General features: G+C 41.1%; 1 protein-coding gene across 3 annotated transcripts; it reads left to right on the forward strand.

Moving 5' to 3' along the window:
• The first annotated feature begins 9,170 nt into the window (after positions 1 to 9,170).
• Positions 9,171 to 17,361, forward strand: ereg (Proepiregulin). 3 transcript variants are annotated; one of them, XM_014172682.2, is made up of 6 exons: positions 9,174 to 9,403; positions 10,046 to 10,220; positions 15,292 to 15,399; positions 15,500 to 15,623; positions 16,440 to 16,586; positions 16,904 to 17,361. In XM_014172682.2, exons 2-6 carry the CDS (start codon positions 10,112 to 10,114, stop codon positions 16,968 to 16,970), a joined length of 555 nt encoding a protein of 184 aa, XP_014028157.1. In that variant the 5' UTR covers positions 9,174 to 9,403; positions 10,046 to 10,111; the 3' UTR covers positions 16,971 to 17,361.
• Positions 17,362 to 19,367: the final 2,006 nt, after the last annotated feature.

A 19,367-nucleotide genomic window follows, 5' to 3' on the forward strand; every position in this document is an offset into this window, starting at 1 on the left:
AGACACATTACAAAGACACAGACACATTACAGAGATACAGACACATTACAGAGATACAGACACATTACAGAGACACATTACAGAGATACAGACACATTACAGAGATACATTACAGAGATACAGACACATTACAGAGACACAGACACATTACAGAGACACAGACACTTAACAGAGACATTACAGAGATACAGACACATTACAGAGACACATTACAGAGATACAGACACATTACAGAGATACAGACACATTACAGAGATACAGACACATTACAGAGATACAGACACATTACAGAGACACAGACACATTACAGAGACACAGACACATTACAGAGATACAGACACATTACAGAGATACAGACACATTACAGAGATACATTACAGAGATACAGACACATTACAGAGATACAGACACATTACAGACAAATTACAGAGACACAGACACATTACAGAGACACAGACACATTACAGAGACACAGACACATTATAGAGATACAGACACATTACAGAGATACAGACACATTACAGAGATACATTACAGAGATACAGACACATTACAGAGATACAGACACATTACAGAGTTACAGACACACATTACAGAGATACAGACACATTATATAGATACAGACACATTACAGAGATACATTATATAGATACAGACACATTACAGAGATACATTACAGAGATACAGACACATTACAGACACATTACAGAGATACAGACACATTACAGAGACACATTACAGAGATACAGACACATTACAGAGATACAGACACATTACAGAGATACAGACACATTACAGAGATACAGACACATTACAGAGACACAGACACATTACAGAGACACAGACACATTACAGAGATACATTACAGAGATACAGACACATTACAGAGATACATTACAGAGATACAGACACATTACAGACAAATTACAGAGACACAGACACATTACAGAGACACAGACACATTACAGAGACACAGACACATTATAGAGATACAGACACATTACAGAGATACAGACACATTACAGAGATACATTACAGAGATACAGACACATTACAGAGATACATTACAGAGATACAGACACATTACAGATACAGACACATTACAGAGATACAGACACATTACAGACACATTACAGAGATACAGACACATTACAGACACATTACAGAGATACAGACTATTACAGACACATTACAGAGATACAGACACTTTAAAGACACATTACAGAGATACAGACACATTACAGAGATACATTACAGAGATACAGACACATTACAGAGATACAGACACATTACAGAGTTACAGACACACATTACAGAGATACAGACACATTATATAGATACAGACACATTACAGAGATACATTATATAGATACAGACACATTACAGAGATACATTACAGAGATACAGACACATTACAGACACATTACAGAGATACAGACACATTACAGAGATACAGACACATTATATAGATACAGACACATTACAGACACATTACAGAGACATTATATAGATACAGACACATTACAGACACATTACAGAGACAGACACATTACAGAGATACAGACACATTACAGAGACATTACAGAGATACAGACACATTACAGAGATACAGACACATTATATAGATACAGAGACATTACAGAGACACATTACAGAGATACAGACACATTACAGAGATACAGACACATTACAGAGATACAGAGACATTACAGACACATTACAGAGATACAGACACATTACAGACACATTACAGAGATACAGACACATTACAGACACAGACACATTACAGAGATACAGACACATTACAGAGATACAGACACATTACAGAGATACAGACACTTTATATAGATACAGACACATTACAGAGATACAGACACATTACAGAGATACAGACACATTACAGAGATACAGACACATTACAGAGATACAGACACATTACAGAGATACAGACACATTACAGAGATACAGACACATTACAGAGACATTACAGAGATACAGACACATTACAGAGATACAGACACATTACAGAGATACAGACACATTACAGAGATACAGACACATTACAGAGATACAGGCACATTACAGAGATACAGACACATTACATAGATACAGACACATTACAGAGACACATTACAGAGACACATTACAGAGATACAGACACATTACAGAGATACAGACACATTACAGAGATACAGACACATTACAGAGACACATTACAGAGATACAGACACATTACAGAGACACATTACAGAGACACATTACAGAGATACAGACACATTACAGAGACACAGACACATTACAGAGATACAGACACATTACAGAGACACATTACAGAGATACAGACACATTACAGAGACACATTACAGAGATACAGACACATTACACAGACACATTACAGAGATACAGACACATTACAGAGATACAGTCACATTACAGAGACAGACACATTACAGAGATACAGACACATTATATAGATACAGACACATTACAGAGACAGACACATTACAGAGATACAGACACATTACAGAGATACAGACACATTATATAGATACAGAGACATTACAGAGACACATTACAGAGATACAGACACATTACAGAGATACAGACACATTACAGAGATACAGAGACATTACAGACACATTACAGAGATACAGACACATTACAGACACATTACAGAGATACAGACACATTACAGACACAGACACATTACAGAGATACAGACACATTACAGAGATACAGACACATTACAGAGATACAGACACATTACAGAGATACAGACACTTTATATAGATACAGACACATTACAGAGATACAGACACATTACAGAGATACAGACACATTACAGAGATACAGACACATTACAGAGATACAGACACATTACAGAGATACAGACACATTACAGAGACATTACAGAGATACAGACACATTACAGAGATACAGACACATTACAGAGATACAGACACATTACAGAGATACAGACACATTACAGAGATACAGGCACATTACAGAGATACAGACACATTACATAGATACAGACACATTACAGAGACACATTACAGAGACACATTACAGAGATACAGACACATTACAGAGATACAGACACATTACAGAGATACAGACACATTACAGAGACACATTACAGAGATACAGACACATTACAGAGACACATTACAGAGACACATTACAGAGATACAGACACATTACAGAGACACAGACACATTACAGAGATACAGACACATTACAGAGACACATTACAGAGATACAGACACATTACAGAGACACATTACAGAGATACAGACACATTACACAGACACATTACAGAGATACAGACACATTACAGAGATACAGTCACATTACAGAGACAGACACATTACAGAGATACAGACACATTATATAGATACAGACACATTACAGAGACAGACACATTACAGAGATACAGACACATTACAGAGATACAGACACATTACAGAGATACAGACACATTACAGAGATACAGACACATTATATAGACACAGACACATTACAGAGACACAGACACATTACAGAGATACAGACACATTACAGAGATAGACACATTACAGAGATACATTACAGAGATACAGACACATTACAGAGATACAGACACATTACAGACAAATTACAGAGACACAGACACATTACAGAGACACAGACACATTACAGAGACACAGACACATTACAGAGATACAGACACATTACAGAGATACAGACACATTACAGACAAATTACAGAGACACAGACACATTACAGAGACACAGACACATTATAGAGATACAGACACATTACAGAGATACAGACACATTACAGAGATACATTACAGAGATACAGACACATTACAGAGATACATTACAGAGATACAGACACATTACAGATACAGACACATTACAGAGATACAGACACATTACAGACACATTACAGAGATACAGACTATTACAGACACATTACAGAGATACAGACACTTTAAAGACACATTACAGAGATACAGACACATTACAGAGATACATTACAGAGATACAGACACATTACAGAGATACAGACACATTACAGAGTTACAGACACATTACAGAGACACATTACAGAGATACAGACACATTATATAGATACAGACACATTACAGAGATACATTATATAGATACAGACACATTACAGAGATACATTACAGAGATACAGACACATTACAGACACATTACAGAGATACAGACACATTACAGAGATACAGACACATTATATAGATACAGACACATTACAGACACATTATATAGATACAGACACATTACAGACACATTACAGAGACAGACACATTACAGAGATACAGACACATTACAGAGACATTACAGAGATACAGACACATTACAGAGATACAGACACATTATATAGATACAGAGACATTACAGAGACACATTACAGAGATACAGACACATTACAGAGATACAGACACATTACAGAGATACAGACACATTACAGACACATTACAGAGATACAGACACATTACAGAGATACAGACACATTACAGAGATACAGACACATTACAGAGATACAGACACATTATATAGATACAGACACATTACAGAGATACAGACACATTACAGAGATACAGACACATTACAGAGATACAGACACATTACAGAGATACAGACACATTACATAGATACAGACACATTACAGAGACATTACAGAGATACAGACACATTACAGAGATACAGACACATTACAGAGATACAGACACATTACAGAGACATTACAGAGATACAGACACATTACAGAGATACAGACACATTACAGAGACACATTACAGAGATACAGACACATTACAGAGACACATTACAGAGACACATTACAGAGATACAGACACATTACAGAGACACAGACACATTACAGAGATACAGACACATTACAGAGACACATTACAGAGATACAGACACATTACAGAGACACATTACAGAGATACAGACACATTACACAGACACATTACAGAGATACAGACACATTACAGAGATACAGTCACATTACAGAGACAGACACATTACAGAGATACAGACACATTATATAGATACAGACACATTACAGAGACAGACACATTACAGAGATACAGACACATTACAGAGATACAGACACATTACAGAGATACAGACACATTACAGAGATACAGACACATTACAGAGATACAGACACATTATATAGATACAGACACATTACAGAGACACATTACAGAGATACAGACACATTACAGAGACACATTACAGAGATACAGACACATTACAGAGACACATTACAGAGATACAGATACATTACAGAGATACAGACACATTACAGAGATACATTACAGAGATACAGACACATTACAGAGACACAGACACATTACAGAGACACAGACACATTACAGAGACACATTACAGAGATACAGACACATTACAGAGACACATTACAGAGATACAGACACATTACAGAGACACATTACAGAGATACAGACACATTACAGAGATACAGACACATTACAGAGACACAGACACATTACAGAGATACAGACACATTACAGAGACACATTACAGAGATACAGACACATTACAGAGACACAGACACATTACAGACACATTACAGAGACACATTACAGAGACAGAGACATTACAGAGACAGACACATTACAGAGACACAGACACATTACAGAGATACAGACACATTACAGAGACACATTACAGAGACACATTACAGAGATACAGACATATTACAGAGACACATTACAGAGATACAGACACATTCCAGAGACACAGACACATTACAGAGATACATTACAGAGATACATTACAGAGACACATTACAGATACATTACAGAGCTGGATAAAATCAAGTTCTACTGTTCACACAGTCGTCAGCTTGTTACATTCTTTTTAAAGTGGTTATGGTTGGTATGGCTTGGAGTTTCTGTGGTGTTCTACTCAACAGCGCTGGTATACAGTATATACACATCTGTTCTTTCCAGATAGACTCATATTTAAAAAACTGTGAATATTAGAGTCTCTGGCTCTGGTAAGAAATATAAAAAAAGTTGGATAGATATCTGGGGGCTGAGTCCATGCTAATTCTGTGGACCAGACCAAGATTAATTTATTCTACAGATAGCTAGCCTAGCTGCTTAAAATGCTGGACCTCCAGATGAGTGTGAGACGGGAGTTTAAGTACAATTCTGACCAGCTCGTTTTGGCTGGTCGCTTATTATTTGGAGGTTTGGGGCTGCTGGTGAACCATGATGTGCAGGCATAATCACAGTGACACTGGACTAGAGAACTTGCCAGAGTCTTTAGGGTGGCTATAGCTACGTTTCCATACATTTGGCAACAGATTTTCATAACAAATATTCTAAAATCTGCATAAAAAAAAAAAACCATATGCTCATTTTCCCATCAGAGGCAGTTTAATTTTTAATACATTTGCAAAAATGTCTAAATACCTGTTTTTTTTCTTCGCTTTGTCATTATTTTGTATTGTGTGTAGACTGATGAGGAAAATGATTAATTTAATCAATTTCAGAATAAGTCTGTAATGGAAAAAGTGAAGGTGTTTGAATACTTTCCGAATGAACTGTAGAACAAATGGCCCAGATGTTTCACCAGAAGTATAAATGTCAAGCATCTGGTTGGAGTTTCCTCTCCCCGCCGAATATGGTGGGGACGGGAAGCTCAGTGGCTGGCAGGGGGAAGAGTTTGGAGCGAGATGGAACATTCTCAAGATGTTCTCATCAATGAACCATTTGATCTCAATACACTTTTCTTTTCTCAAAACTAAAATATTTAGAGAGTGGACTCCCTTTACCAAAGTTTAAAAAAAAAAAATAATTTAAAGAAGCAATGTTTAGGAAGGCAAGCAGGGTTGCTATGTCCATGGTTTTCAACCAAATTGGGCTACTCTGAAAAACGATGTCGATGGCATTTACAGATCCTGACAATCTAATCGTCAGCTTCTGAAATGTACTTTTGTAGGTACACTATAATGACAAAGTAACTTCACCTCTCAAGAGACACTTCATTTGAACTAGATACATCCTGTGTAACAACTAGTAATTTCATTGTACTTGTGCAAATATTACATGTACTCTATTGTGTACTAATGTGTTTATTGTCCCACTTGGATGTACTTAGGCAAACATTACATGCTTTGAAATAGCGTCTTATTCTTTGTCATGACTGGCCTGTGAGGATCAGGTTACAGTGGATCACAGTTCTACAGAGAGGGGGAAGAGGTATAGAGGGATTGATGGGGGGTTGTGGGTGGTTATGACCTCATGCCCATCGTAAATTATAAGACAGCAGCCCAACTCCCTTCCGTTCTCTAAAGTGAGAGACTGAAATGTCTCAGGAAGACCTTTACAAAACCCACAGAACATCAGAACAACCAGTGTATCCACAAGAGATCCAAACCTTTTTTTTTTCCACAGGTTGTTAAATCAATTGAATGCAGCTGAGAAGAAGCGAGAAAAAAAAAATAAGTTGGTGAAATTTAGTAGAAATCTGCCCATTTGTAACAAGCATGGTAACAAGCATTCATTGTTACACTTCTGTAATTACAGACCACGACTACTATCATTTACATATTGTTATTATATTGTAACTATAATACTTGTTACAGTGTAATTACACTGTAACAAGGACCCATTAAAAGGAAGTGTTAACAGAAAACTTCTAAAAGATTTGACTGCTAAGTGGTGGTCCCTGTTTTCCTGCATTCTTGTTTTCTGTAAGTAAAGTGGTGGTTTGTTGGGGAGAAGAACATCAAGAAAAGATTTGCTAGCTAGCTAGCTAACGTTAGCTAACTGACTAATTTTAGCTAGCTAACATTATCACTCTGGCTAATCCTCCATGGACATGGTACGCTTTAATTGTGACCTGTTGTAGGCATTGGTTGTAGCTATCCAGCTAACATTTTGACATTTTGATGAGAGAGAGAGAGAGAGAGAGAGAGAGCGAGAGAGAGAGAGAGAGAGAGAGAGAGAGAGAGAGAGAGAGAGAGAGAGTGTGTGTGTGTGTGTGTGTGAGAGACATTGTAAGCAAGCATAATTCTTGAAACGTGTACCCCTCCAATATGGATGTGAAACGTTTGATTCATCAGGGATCCTTGAATGTTTGTTTTTTTGTGTTCTGTTTGACACTCTTATCTTCAATGTGTATTGATTCCTAATAGCCAGCTTTGTAATAGCTAGGTTTGTACTAGCCATGCTGATGATCATTAATGTTTCATCTCTGCATCTGGTCTCACTGAGACTCGATTCCCCAGGAGACATGCTTGTCAGCTTCCCATGACTGCCTAATCTTACACTCTCCGAAAATAAAGGTGCTACAGTATCTAGAACCTAAAAAGGTTAATTGGCTGTCCAAATAGGAGAACCCTTTGAAGAACCCGCTTTTGTTCCATGTTGAACCCTTTCCACAGTGGGTTACACATGGATCTCAAAAGGGTTCTACTTGGAACCAAAAAGGGTTGTCTGGTTCTTTGGGATGGCCAAAGAACCAGTCTCAGTGTGCAAAACCTGGTTGAAAAGACATCAATACAATATATTTTTATGACGTCTTATTCTGGTCGCAAACTAAGTGAAAAATGAAGGGTACACAGTTCATGAATTTGGCGAGCTTACAATGTCACACACACACACACACACAAACACACACACACTGCCATTTGGGACTCATCCAAAATCAAAGGCTTTGGGGCAGTTGGATGTTAAACAGTAGTCTATAGAGATTTCAATCAAAATACTTTTAAACCCCTGTAGGTCTAAGCCCTTAGATAACAATAACTACTAAGCTAACATATGTAATTGTTTTAAGATGGTCATTAAATGTATGATTTAGCATTTAGAATTTTAGTCCCTTTCTGGGTATAAAAAAAAAATATATACTTTTAGGGGGGGACGAAACATTTAATTTGGCCTTTACTGCTATAGCCCATAGAAACACATTGAATAACACATTCAGAAAAGGCAAAACAGTCAAAAAATAAATCATAAGGAACAAGATTTTGAAGTGTCTGTCCCTTATCTGAGAGATATAAGAAAATTCAGGTGATAAAATACCCATGTTTTGTCACGTTATTTTGGGCTCATTTTACCCCCTATTCACTTTTTTGCAATTTGGACATCCGGGTCCTGGGTTAAATTCAGATAAACTCCCCTGAAGCTTGTTTGCGGTGTAGAGCAGATAATCGAACACCGTCATGTTCGTGAGAGTATCCCCTTTTATTATGGGTGACATATTAGTTTGTAGCTCCCAAGGTTTGATCTGGACAGTTGATTTTGTGAAAGGACCTCTTCTAAATGAGGATTTGTGCTACAAAGCGTTCAGACGACTGCCGTAAATCGTGTGGATGTCATAGAGCCAAACAACCGACTGTCGCGCTTGTGAGTCTCACCTTTACGATATTGGTGAAATATTCGTTTGTAACTCACACGGTTTTTACAGACGATTTGTTGTCCGGATCCTCTCATGTGTAGAAAAAGTATTCTTTCACAAGCCCCATGTTATGGAAAAGGTGCAAACGTTATAACGTCTGAAAGAGTGGATTGAATGGCATCCAGTACAATAAAGGGTAAATCTCTAGCATAAACACACAGGGAGCTAGCTATTCACGATTCAAAATGACAGGGGGGATATATAAAAACTATGATCTCACCAAATGGACAATAAAGATTCTACATCTCCTATCCTAACACCTGATTCCCAGACCAAACCTTGTAATCAACATACCACAATAATCCGTATTCGACATTTCTTTGTAAATGAAAAGGACCTTTGAATGGCAGGTTTGACATTAAGAGCGTTTGATCTAGTTTACTGGCCTCTTTACCGTAAATGATACTGGAGGTCTAGGCCAATAAAAGCTTTTTTGTAAAGGATATATGAATAAAAGCAAAGCAGGTTGTCCATGGTGGCTGTATTAAACCAAACCTGATTGTTTACAGTGTCTTTTTATCCGGAACAGCAGAGGACTAATGTGGTTACTTGTCTGGTTTTGAGCCCGTGGTAATAGATGTATTTGACAGGTCGGAAATGCCCGTAGTCCACCACGATAGGTGCATACCTGTCTACCCGCAGATTGGGTTTCCTGCATGACCCACTTAAAAGCGGCCCATCCTCTCTGCGACGGTCTCTCTCCATCTCTGACCGCTAAAACAGCAATGAGGAACCCACAACCGGCCATCCTGCTCTCATTTCTCGGTGAGTTAATGGCTTAAAGTTGTATTTTTTAAAAGTTACATTTAGTCTCAGGTAAATGGACGAGTATAACGCAACTGTGTAAAAGTACGAGAGGCGCGTCAGAAAACGAATAGCTTCAACCTATGGGATTGTATGTCCCCTGACTGCGCACTTTTTAAACGAGTTGTTTCTAGAAAAGAATAGATATAGAGAAATAAAAAAAACTATTTTTTTTTGAAGGTGTGAAAAGTGAAATAGCCTAACACCCTAATCTTGTAAGAATGCAGTGATGTATACTAATCCATTGCTTTGCGACATGGCTGTATAGACTGGTAGACGCCATAGGGGACTACATCACGTCTCAGAGCATGGTGTACTGTAGAAGTGTGCTTCCTCATACCTAGGACTTCTCTGAGACATTCCTGTCTCAAATGGAACTGTGGGGATGGACTGGCTACATAAACGATACATACAACAAGGCTTGTTGTGCGTCCACACTGTTACATTAAACATGCTCATTCCATTTAACCCATCTACCTGATGTTATAAATTAATGACATTTGAATGAATGAATAAATTAAATTTTCTTGTCAAAATCGCATGTTGGCAACCCATCCCTTATGGGATTCATTTACACATAAACAAACATTGCAATAATTCTGTGATTTAAAAAAAAAAAGTTTTATATTTCTTCCGGTGTTCTCTGCTCATAACAACCTACCCACCGGGCACCTACGTCAAATCAGTATCTATTCCACGTTGCTTCAACCTCATTTAAACGATGTGGAAACAACGTTGATTCAACCATTGTGTGACAAGTGGGTATTATCATAATGCCTCTGTTTTTTATTGGCCTCACCAACTCAGCTGTTTAAAAAATATGTTGGTTGCCATGGTCACAGGGAGAGCAGAGAAATATTTACCTGTCGATTTGTTTTGGCTACTATGGTACTGTATTTTGTTACCTGGTTACAATACTTTCTCACAGTCTGTCTGGCTGTCTGACGAAGGCATATTCTATTCTATTCTATTCTATTCTATTCTATTGTTGCAGGCTGACCTTTATAGTCATGAGTCTTTCCCTGGAGGCAGAACTGAGCGTTTTCCGCTAGATGGGCCAGCTGCAAAGTCAAAATTGTCTACAGTACCAGTCAAAAGTTTTAGAACACCTACTCATTCAAGGGTTTTTCTTTATTTTTACTATTTTCTACATTGTAGAATAATAGTGAACATATCAAAACTATGGAATCACGTAGTAAACTGTTAAACAAATCAAAATATATTTTAGATTATTCAAAGTAGCCACCCTTTGCCTTGATGACAACTTTGCACACTCTTGGCATTCTCTCAACCAGCTTAACCTGGAATGCTTTTCCAACAGTCTTGAAGGAGTTCCCACATATGCTGAGCACTGTGTTGGCTGCTTTTCCTTCACTCTGCGGTCCAACTCATCCCAAACCATCACAATTGGGTTGAGGTCTGGTCATTGTGGAGGCCAGGTCATCTGATACAGCACTCCAATTCTCCTTCTTGGTCAAATAGCCCTTACACAGCCTGGAGCTGTGTTTGGGGTCATTGTCCTGTTGAAAAACGAATGATAGTCCCACTAAGCGTAAACCAGATGGGATGGTGTATCGCTGCAGAATGCTGTGGTAGCCATGCTGTTTAAGTGTGCCCTGAATTCTAAATAAATCACTGACAGTGTCTCCAGAAAAGCACCATCACACCTCCTCCTCCATGCTTCATGGAGGGAACCACACATACAGAGATCATCCGTTCACCTACTCTGCGTCTCACAAAGACACAGCGGTTGGAACCAAACATTTGGACTCTTCAGAACAAAGGACACATTTCCACCTGTCTAATGTTCATTGCTCGTGTTTTCTGGCCCAAGCAAGTCTCTTCTTCTTATTGGTGTCCTTTAGTAGTGGTTTCTTTGCTGCAATTCGACCATGATGGTCTGATTCACACAGTCTCTTCTGAACAGTTGATGTTGAGATGTGTCTGTTACTTGAACTCTGAAGCATTTATTTGGGCTGCAATTTCTGAGGCTGGTAACTCTAATGAACTTATCCTCTGCAGCAGAGGTAACTCTGGGTCTTCCTTTCCTGTGGCGGTCCTCACGAGAGCCAGTTTCATCATAGAGCTTGATGGTTTTTGCGACTGCACTTGAAGAAACTTTCAAAGTTCTTTACATTTTCCACATTGACTGGCCTTCATGTCTTAAAGTAATGATGAACTGTCATTTCTCTTTGCTTATTTGACCTGTTCTTGCCATAATATGGACTTGATCTTTTACCAAATAGGTCTGTCTTCTGTACACCACCCCTACCTTGTCAAAACACAACTGATTGGCTCGAACGCATTAAGAAGGAAAGAAATTCCACAAATTATCTTTTTAACAAGGCACATCTGTTAATTGAAATGCATTCCATGTGAATACTTCATGAAGCTGGTTGAGAGAATGCCAAGAGTGTGCAAAGCTGTCAAGGCAAAGGGTGGCTACTTTGAAGAATCTCAAATTTGAAACCCTTGTATGAGTAGGTGTGTCCAACTTTGGACTGGTACTGTATATCTAGGGCAGGGCTGGCCAACCCTCTTCCTGGAGATTTACCGCCCTGTAGGTTTTCAGTCCAACCCTAATTTAGCAGATAAGGTCTTGTTGAGCAGCTAATTAGTAGAAACGGGTGTGTTACATAAGGGTTGGACTGAGAACCCACAGATCTACAGGAAGAGGGTTGGACAGCCCTGGGTGTCTGCCCGGAGTGGGTGAAAAATGTGCTTTGCTGTTGCAATTTCACTTCCTAATACATTTTACTGAGACAAAATATGATTCTTCATGTAATAGGTTACGAAGTCCTACTAATACATCCCATAATAAGCACCGAGCTCTGTAATACACTGAACAAAAAAATATAAAGATTTTACTGAGTTACAGATCATAAGGAAATCAGTCAATTGAAATAAATTCATTAGTCCCTAATCTATGGATTTCACATGACTGGGAATACAGATATGAATCTGTTGGTCACAGACACCTTCTAAAAATCAGCGCGACACATTTCCCTTTGCATAGAGTTGATCAGGCTGTTGATTATGGGATGGTGTCCCACTCCTCTTCAATGGCTGTGCGAAGTTGCTGGATTTTTGGCGCGAACTGGAAACCCGCTGTCGATCCAGAGCATCCCAACCCATGATTTTTGGTGAGTGTGCAGGCCATGGAAGAACTGGGACATTTTCAGCTTCCAGGAAATGTGTACAGATCCTTTGCGACATGGGGCCGTGCATTATTATGCTGAAACATGAGGTGGTGGATGAATGGCACGACAATGGACCTCAGGAGCTCAGTGTCTCTGTGCAGTAAAATTGGCATTGCTAAAATGCAACTGTGTTCGTTGTCTGTAACTGATGCCTGCCCTATACCATAACCCCACCTCCACCATGGGGCACATCAATCAACCGTTCGCCCACACAACGCCGTACACGCGGTTGAGGCCGGTTGGACGTATTGCCAAATTCTCTAAAATGAGGTTGGAGACGGCTTATGGTAGAGAAGTGAACATTCAATTCTCTGGCAACATCTCCGCTGTACATTCCTGCAGTCAGCATGTCAATTGCACGCTTCCTCAAAACTTGACACATGTGGCATTGTGTTGTGTGACAAAACTACACATTTTAGTGGCCTTTTATTGTCCCCAGCACAAGGTGCACCTATGTAATGATCATGCAGTTTAATCAGCTTCTTGATATGCCACACCTGTCAGGTTTTTGGATGCTCACTAACAGATGTAGAAACCCCCCAAAAATTGTGCACAAAATCTGAGAGATTACACTTTTTCTGCATATGGAACATTTCTGGGAATTTTTATTTCAGCTCATGAAACATGGAACCAACACTTTACATGTTGCGTTTTATTTATATATATATATATATATATATATATATATATATATTTGTTTTGTTCAGTGTAGTTGATGAACTGCATGTCAAGTCTCCAAAATCTATTGTTTTATGTCTTCCGGATTTGAGAAAGATGACGAGTTCAACGGATTATGATTTGAATCCATTTTTCTTAGAGGAGTTCATACACAATTAACATGTCTTAACCATTTTGTCCGATGATGGGTTTTCAATCAAATGCCTTTTTGATTGGATGCCCTACCATATGGTAAAAATGAATGAAATCAGAAATGTAGGATTAGGCATCCGGGTTGGCGACGTGGTTAAGGTTGGATTTTTAAAATCAGATATTGTAACTTTTTGGCAGTGCCTTCTAGTGGCCAATCTACAGAGATGCCTTCACTACATGAGTCATCCCAATAAATGCCAACCTGCATTTCTGGTGCCTTGGGGATGGAGACATTACGCCATGTGTCAGGAATGTGGTGTTGACAAACAGAGCCATGTCGGGGTAGCTACTGTACCAGTCTGTTTACATATCTTCTCATGCTAAACATGACAATTTCATCAGGAGTTGGCAAGAGGGCAGAAATAGACTGGCATCCATGCTAACGCCCGGGTCCTTTTTGGCAACACAATACCCCATCTGCTTGGCATAGACTGGCAGTGCCAAGCTCCATGTGCCAGGCACGTTCACATCAACTTCTCTCCTCCGTCATATGGATAGAATGACAGGCTGGGCACAGTAACGGTCATTGCCAGGCCATCATTGTAAATAATAAGTTATTTTAATTGGCCTGCATGGTAAAATAAAACATGAATTTAACTCAATCCTTTAATTAAGAGTTTCAGGATGACATTCATCAAGTAGAGATCAGACAACAGCCACGGCCCGTGGGGTGATGTGAAGGATGGAGGGTATAACAGCCATGGCCCGTGGGGTGATGTGAAGGATGGAGGGTATAACAGCCATGGCCCGTGGGGTGATGTGAAGGATGGAGGGTATAACAGCCACGGCCCGTGGGGTGATGTGAAGGATGGAGGGTATAACAGCCATGGCCCGTGGGGTGATGTGAAGGATGGAGGGTATAACAGCCATGGCCCGTGGGGTGATGTGAAGGATGGAGGGTATAACTGCTTTGCTAAAAGGGTATTTTGTTTGTTCTCTCTCTCTGTCTGTCTCTCACACAGCTCTGTTGTTGGTCTGGCCTGATGTACATTCTACAGATGTCCTCTCCTCCACACAGCCAGCCCCAACCAGCCCTGCTTCCTCCCACTGTGAGGCAGAAACAACAGCAGGTAGACTCTTCCAGGACTGGCACTACTGACTGACCATAGTAGTAGTATTATTTTGAAGGATCTAAATCTATGGCTGATTTTGGTTGGTGTTTTTATCCAGACCAGGAGCAGTCCCGTCCTCACATGGAGAAGGTGATGAGCCAGAAATGTGACTCCAGTGTGGAGAGCTACTGTCTCAACGGAGAATGTCTCCTATTGTTGGATCTCAACGAACACCACTGCAAGTAAGATAGAAAAAAATAAATGTCTGATTTATTATCACATAGAGGTGTAGTTTACCTGGTGTGTGTTTTGTGATACAGCTCTGTATTGTGTGTGGGGGGTGCTCAGTAATGGGATGGAGTGTGTGTGTGACATGTCCCTCTCTCTCCAGGTGTGAGAGGGGTTACTACGGACCCAGGTGTGTGTGTGTGACATGTCCCTCTCTCTCCAGGTGTGTGTGTGTGTGTGTGTGTGTGTGTGACATGTCCCTCTCTCTCCAGGTGTGAGAGGGGTTACTACGGGCCCAGGTGTGTGTGTGTGACATGTCCCTCTCTCTCCAGGTGTGTGTGTGTGTGTGTGACATGTCCCTCTCTCTCCAGGTGTGTGTGTGTGTGTGTGTGTGACATGTCCCTCTCTCTCCAGGTGTGTGTGTGACATGTCCCTCTCTCTCCAGGTGTGAGAGGGGTTACTACGGACCCAGGTGTGTGTGTGTGACATGTCCCTCTCTCTCCAGGTGTGTGTGTGTGTGTGTGTGTGACATGTCCCTCTCTCTCCAGGTGTGAGAGGGGTTACTACGGGCCCAGGTGTGTGTGTGTGACATGTCCCTCTCTCTCCAGGTGTGAGAGGGGTTACTACGGGCCCAGGTGTGTGTGTGTGTGACATGTCCCTCTCTCTCCAGGTGTGTGTGTGTGTGTGTGTGTGTGTGTGTGTGTGACATGTCCCTCTCTCTCCAGGTGTGAGAGGGGTTACTACGGACCCAGGTGTGTGTGTGTGTGACATGTCCCTCTCTCTCCAGGTGTGTGTGTGTGTGTGTGTGTGACATGTCCCTCTCTCTCCAGGTGTGAGAGGGGTTACTACGGGCCCAGGTGTGCTCACCTGGAGATGGTGTTTCAGCCAATGAAAGAAGAGCATGTCATCCTGATGGTGGTATGTGGGGGGCTTCTGTTTATAGGCGTCGTTGGAGCCTTCTACTTCTTCTGCCGATGGTGAGAGACAGTGGAGGGGGGGGGAGGGGAGAGAGAGAGAGAGAGCATGCATCTGTGTCAGAGGAAGCTAGTGGGAGGAGCTAGAGGATGGCTCATTGTAATGGCTGAAATGGAACGTTATCAAACACATCAAATGTATGGAACCTGTTTGATTCCGTTCCAATGATTCTATTCCAGCCATTACAATGAGCCCATCCTCCTATAGCTCCTCCCACCAGCCTCGTGTGTCTGTGTGTCTGTGTGTCTGTGTGTCTGTGTGTCTGTGTGTCTGTGTGTCTGTGTGTCTGTGTGTGTAATTTCTGTTCCTACTGTTCCAGGTACAAGAGAAATAGATGTCCACCGCAACAGAAACAGCAGACGTACCAGGAGGTGCAGATGGCGTGATGTGTGTGTTTGACAGCAGCCATATGTTCAATCATTATGTTATATAATATACTGTAATTCTGTTACTTAGGGCACGCAATGGGAAAACATTTTAAAACTGTTTTGTAAAGGAAAATGTTTCACTCACGTTTCTTCCGTGCTGTGCCTACTGAAGACAACTCCAGCATTTCTACTGTGTGTGTGTGTGTGTGTCTCAAACTGAAAATGTATTTTTGTCAGGAGTAAGTTTTGCATGGCAGTCTCCTTCGTGTTAGAATAGCTTACTATCCTGTTTGGTTTGATCCAGTTTTGGGCTATATTGAACTTTATATGCAGTATTTTAAATTATACAAATATTAGTTTTTTTTTCTTATTTATGAAATTTCTAATAAAACTTGTCCTCTTCTTTCTAGTTGTGTCTTTAGGCCATCTGAATCTCATCCTTGGTCCTTTTAGCTCTGAACATAAACAAACACTTCTACAGCCAGGGCTCTGAAGTGTGACCAAATGCAGCCAAATATTTCACTTGTGTGACTTGGGAGTTTTATTTTGGGAGCAGCGTGCGTTTTTTACATTTATTTTTTAAAATCCATACAAAATGTATTTTGTTTTTCGGAGCTAGAGAGAATGGCGGAAGCGGATGCTGAGTTTTTAATATGATGGTGCTAGCAAAGATGAGGATCACGGTGATGAGAATACTGGATGGACTACAGTCACTAAGGGATGGCTAAAGAGAGCTAGAATCAGTGTTTAAACAGTGTCTAGTAAGCCTACTGCTCACGACTGATCTACTTCACAGTTTGTAGTAGGAATGCTGTGATGTACCTGGGAGATCCATTTTGATGTTGCCAAGATGGTGAAGAAAGTGACGGCTACAGAATCAAGGCGAGAGCGAGGTGACTGCCTTGTGCCTCACCAGAATCAAGGAGAGAGCGAGGTGACTGCCTTGTGCCTCACCAGAATCAAGGAGAGAGAGGTGACTGCCTTGTGCCTCACCAGAATCCAGGAGAGAGCGAGGTGTCTGCCTTGGTGCCTCACCAGAATCCAGGAGAGAGAGGTGACTGCCTTGTGCCTCACCAGAATCAAGGAGAGAGCGAGGTGACTGCCTTGTGCCTCACCAGAATCAAGGAGAGAGCGAGGTGACTGCCTTGTGCCTCACCAGAATCAAGGACAGAGAGAGGTGACTGCCTTGGTGCCTCACCAGAATCCAGGAGAGAGAGGTGACTGCCTTGGTGCCTCACCAGAATCAAGGCGAGAGCGAGGTGACTGCCTTGTGCCTCACCAGAATCCAGGAGAGAGAGGTGACTGCCTTGGTGCCTCACCAGAATCAAGGCGAGAGAGGTGACTGCCTTGTGCCTCACCAGAATCCAGGAGAGAGAGGTGACTGCCTTGTGCCTCACCAGAATCAAGGACAGAGAGGTGACTGCCTTGTGCCTCACCAGAATCCAGGAAAGAGCGAGGTGACTGCCTTGTGCCTCACCAGAATCAAGGAGAGAGCGAGGTGACTGCCTTGTGCCTCACCAGAATCAAGGAGAGAGCGAGGTGACTGCCTTGTGCCTCACCAGAATCCAGGAGAGAGAGGTGACTGCCTTGTGCCTCACCAGAATCAAGGCGAGAGAGGTGACTGCCTTGTGCCTCACCAGAATCAAGGCGAGAGCGAGGTGACTGCCTTGTGCCTCACCAGAATCAAGGCGAGAGCGAGGTGACTGCCTTGTGCCTCACCAGAATCAAGGCGAGAGCGAGGTGACTGCCTTGTGCCTCACCAGAATCAAGGCGAGAGCGAGGTGTCTGCAGGGCATCAATCAAGGGTGTGATTTCTGGAGTTTCTGTAGAAGTTGGGGCTTAGAAGATCAAGATGAAAATTCCTGGAGTAGTTGGAGCTTGACTATTGACGCTTGTATTCAATGGAAAGAAGATAGAGTATGTTACTGTTTTTCCCGTGTGCTTAACTCTGGTTGGACCCCCCCCGTCCCCCGTCTGAAACTTCAGCTATGTTATGAAATCCTAGAAGTCTGATGTGATGAAATCATAACTCAACACTTCAGAGTAAGTAAATATTCTCCACATTCCACTACAACAGGAATGTACACAAGAAAAATGGCAGACGTAAAACCTTGCTTGGGTGAAATAGTTATGAGAATATATGTGGGTCTAGATATGTTCTATATCTGGTCACCACTACACACAGTCACACCACTACTACTTCCCCCCCCCCCCCCATTCTCTTTTGGACTATACCAGGAGGTGCTGATTCTGTCGGTACCAGATCACGTTTGGACCTGGCCCAAATGCGGAAGCTATGCCGTCCTTTAGGGACAACGTGAGCGCCTGTTATCTTCTAACAGACTTGCTATTTGCGTTGTGGATGGGGGGGTGGGTGGGTGGTGGATGGTGTGGGGGGTGGATGGTGGGGGGGGT

This window comes from Salmo salar, chromosome ssa24 (assembly GCF_905237065.1).
Source record: "Salmo salar chromosome ssa24, Ssal_v3.1, whole genome shotgun sequence".
Taxonomy (NCBI): Eukaryota; Metazoa; Chordata; class Actinopteri; order Salmoniformes; family Salmonidae; genus Salmo; species Salmo salar.

Excerpts from the sequence above, each read along its gene's own strand:
- ereg (XM_045706579.1), top strand. The coding sequence starts at position 10,112 with ATGACCCACTTAAAAGCGGCCCATCCTCTCTGCGACGGTCTCTCTCCA. Across the intron at positions 10,221-15,291 it reads CATCCTGCTCTCATTTCTCG|CTCTGTTGTTGGTCTGGCCT; the intron begins GTGAGTTAATGG and ends TCTCTCACACAG. Across the intron at positions 15,624-16,439 it reads CTCAACGAACACCACTGCAA|GTGTGAGAGGGGTTACTACG; the intron begins GTAAGATAGAAA and ends CTCTCTCTCCAG.